Below are 3,756 nucleotides of genomic sequence, written 5' to 3'. Positions count from 1 at the left end.
TGCTGTGCCAGCCCAGAACCAAGATGGCCAACAAACCCGGGAGTGGTGGTGCTGCACACCTGGAATCTGAGCGCTGAAAAGGCTGAGACAGGAGGATCACTGTAAGTCTGAGCTGCATAGCTAGACCCTCTACTAAATAAATAAATAAAAGATTTTTTATTGTTATTTTTATTTTTTTAAAGTCTTTTCTTATGTATTTAGTACAGAATCTACAGGGTCTCACTACACACATCGGACTCATAGTGACTGTCCTGTTTTCAGCCTCCCAAGCGCTGGGATTACAGGCATGCGCCACCACGCCCAGCCTCAATTGCTGTCTCAGCATGCCTGGGTGCAGGGCCAGCACGGCATGCCAGGGATCGAACCTCGGTCCCTGCCTCTGAATAAATGAAAGATTTTTTTTTTTAATTAAAACACAAACTGGAAAACCAGTTGAGCACTGTGGCACACACATGTACGTAATCCCAGCCATTCAGAAGGCTGAAGTGGGAGGATCATTTTGTCTTAAATTAAAGCTCAACCACAGCTAGTGGTAGAGCATTCCTGGATTCAACTCCCAGCCGGCAAGAAAAAATGAAACCAGGGGCCGAGGAGATGGCTCAGTAGGATAAGCACTTGACTGGCAAACGCAAGGATCTGAGTTCAATCCCCGGTTCCACAGAAAAAATGAAACCAAAAATCTAAACCTAACAAACAAAACAACAACCCTGATTGATGGACCTTCGGGGAAGAAGTGCATCTTAAGAGGGGACTGGAAGCGCCTGCTTCGGCAGATACAGGGACTGGGGTTCATCCCCGGCGTGCAGTGCCGGCCCCACCCCCACAACATGCTGAGACAGACTGAGACTAGACATGGTGGCTCACTCCCACAATCCCAGCATGCTTGGGAGGCTGAAAACGGGAGAATCACTGAGTCCAATCTGAGTATTGAGACCCTATAGACCCTGTAATGAGTACAGAATAGTGGGTGGGGGGGGAGGCTTCAAGGCCTCCTTGCAAACCCAGAAGAGGAGTCTGGAGAGGTATAAATCCTCCCATCCCTGTGGAATGTGTTCATTCCAGCCTCAGACCTAGAACCGGGTTAGTGATCTATGCTGCCTTGTGGGACAGGATGGTGCTTTTGCACGGCGGCCCATCTTTCCATTCCAGGACACTTAGCATCCTATGGCCCCTACTTCCTACTCCTTCCTTCCAGGAGTGTCTCCTGTCTCTTCCCTCCCTCCTGCTCCACTCATTAAAAACAACCAAAAGTGCTTCCACAAATTTCTGAAGGAGCCCCCCAGAGAACCAGGGCCACACTGGAGCTCTTGTTCCCAGGCCTGGTTCACGGCAGACATTGCTAATCGACTGCAGAACTCTTTTCCTCAGAGGTGGGACACTGCTTCAACTCCTTCTCCAGCCCTCGCTAATGGAAGTCTCTATGCCTCAGCGGGACTTGGCACTTGGCTGCCACACTGCAAGCCTGTTCATCTCATAAAGTCTTACATGACCTAATTTTTGCACCCTCCTCCTTTCCAATGGTAATCTTACTGGCATATTAGGCTTAAAATAACTTACCCACCTCTCGTGTATTCTCCTAGAAACCAATACCTTCAGTGTCCACCAGGCCACCCAATGTGGCCCTTGGGCCCTCACCCTTTGCCTCGATGCTTCTCCAAGCCACTTCCTGGTTTGCCCTGTCTCCCCCATGCTGCTCCTGTGGCCTCTGCACCGCAATTCACCGCAGTCCTCACCCACAATCTCTTCTACTAGCTGAAATTTGTATTTCTAGCCTAGACTTCTTCCTGAAAGCCTTATAATAACTTCATTCAACCTCTGTGCAACATTGTGGACAAGGTTTCTCTTTCCCTTGCCTCCAGCTTCTTTCACAAACCAGAGAGAGGAACATGCACTGGACAGGACCTTTGCAATGGGGACGTCAGGGGCTTCCTTTACCTTTCCATCGACGGCCTTTTTGGAGAGGAGGTAGCAGAAGACCTGGAGTCCACCGAGTCTCTCCTGAAAGAAGAAAAACTGCAGATTACATGATTTTGCTGGCCAGTGGTAGTACTGATGCCCAAAGAGGCTGGGAGAAGGCGTGCCAGAGTGAGGCTTGGGCCACAGCTGCCCCGGGGAGGGAAGTTCAGGCACTGCTGTCTGCTCATCCCTGCCTTCTCCAGCTAATATCTGCAGCTACATTGCATCTGTCATGTAATTAACTAATTACTCCTAACGAGATCTCTGCGGGCCTCGCAGCCTGGCACACTTTGGTGGCTGCAGTCCATGGGGACCGGATTGCTGAGACTGCCAGCCAAAAACACGAGAGGGATTTCAGGCTTCCCTGCAGGATGCCTTAGGAAGAGGAGAGGAGAAGCCCCCTGGATTTGGAGATAGACAGAAAATTGAAATTAAGATGGCAAGGGAAAAGGCAAGGGAAAAAAACTAGATTTATTCAGCGTCTGAAGTCGCAGGAAAACCAACACCTAGAAGAAAAAAGATGAAAGAAAATGCATACACACGCTATAGCCAGTGGTAGGTGAGAGTGATGATTTTAGAGGTGAAAACTTTTTTTTTTTTCATTTTCCAAAGTGCTGTTAGGGGGCCAGGGAGATAGCTCAGTAGAATAAGCACTTCCTTGGCAAGCACAAGGGCCCGAGTTCAATCCCCAGTTCTAAAAAAAACCCCACCAAAAAACAAAAACAAAATGCTATTAGCTATATTCTCTTTATGAGCTGTAATACAATTTTTCCTTTTACTGGTTTTATAAAATTAATGTCTGTAAATTTCATTTCTCCATCTTCTTGTTCTGTTTTGTTTGTTTTTTTCGGATGGGGCATTACTATATACTCCAGTTTGTTCTTGAACTCACTATGCAACCCAGGCAGGACTCAAATTCCCAGTGACCCTCCTGCCTCAGCCTCCCCAGTCTCCCCAGGGCTGGGGGTTCAGATCTATGGCACCATCTTGCCTGACTTGCCTTGTCTTCTTATCCAATTTTTCTTCTTGTTTCATTTTATGTATTTGGTACAGGATCTCACTATGCAGCTTGGACCCCTAGTGATCCTTCCTGTTTTCAGCCTCCCAACGCTGGGATTACACCATGCCCAGACTCAGTTGCCCGCTCAGCACGCCCCCACAGGCAGGCATGCTGCACCAGGGATCGAAGCCTGGTCCCTGTGCTTGCCAAAGCAGGCACTTAGTCTGCTGAGCTATCTCTCCAGACCTCCAGTTTTTCTTCTAATTCCACAGCATGCATCACCTGCATCACCTTCTAACATTGCTTACTAGAGAAATGTATAACGTAAGATACACAGATATACACCGATTTACAAGACAGGCTTATAGCAGGTGCAAGAGGGCTGTTTGTGTGCTGAAGGATCCAGTCAAAGGCCTGCAGCGCACTGCAGTGCCCCGTGCCGGTCTGTATCAAGAGGCTGAAGGGTCTGCCCTGGATGCCTGTGCTGGATACCAGAAGATTTGTTTTTCCTGTATTTTAGGGAAGGGTCTACAGGGTGTTCAGGGTCTCACTACTAGATTGGACTCATAGTGATCCACCTGCTTACAGCCTCCCAAGAGCTGGGATTACAGGCATGTGCCACCAGGCCCAGTCTCAATTGCCAGTGAGCAGGGGCGGGGCCGGCACACCAGGCCTGGGGATCAAATTCGCGGCCCCTGGGCCTGCTTGCAAGTGTTTTAATCCTTAATCCCCTGGGCTATTTGACTGGTCCTTGAAGGTGAAGACTGTGGAGCTCCTCTGAAGGACCAGAACTGAATCTT

The 3,756-nt window shown here is 49.0% G+C and overlaps 1 protein-coding gene across 1 annotated transcript in view; it reads right to left on the bottom strand.

The window, feature by feature from the left end:
- Positions 1 to 3,756, bottom strand: part of Tcea3 (transcription elongation factor A3) — a 38,180-nt gene that overhangs the window by 14,242 nt on the left and 20,182 nt on the right. The window contains exon 5 of the mRNA XM_023722446.1: positions 1,936 to 1,998. Within this exon, the coding sequence (XP_023578214.1) occupies positions 1,936 to 1,998 (63 nt within the window). The remainder of the gene's footprint in view (positions 1 to 1,935; positions 1,999 to 3,756) is intronic.

The sequence above is a fragment of the Octodon degus genome, unplaced genomic scaffold, assembly GCF_000260255.1.
Source record: "Octodon degus isolate 3935 unplaced genomic scaffold, OctDeg1.0 scaffold00092, whole genome shotgun sequence".
NCBI classification, from domain to species: domain Eukaryota; kingdom Metazoa; phylum Chordata; class Mammalia; order Rodentia; family Octodontidae; genus Octodon; species Octodon degus.
Note: the sequence above shows the minus strand (reverse complement) of the source record. Positions and strands in the feature narration are given on the sequence as shown.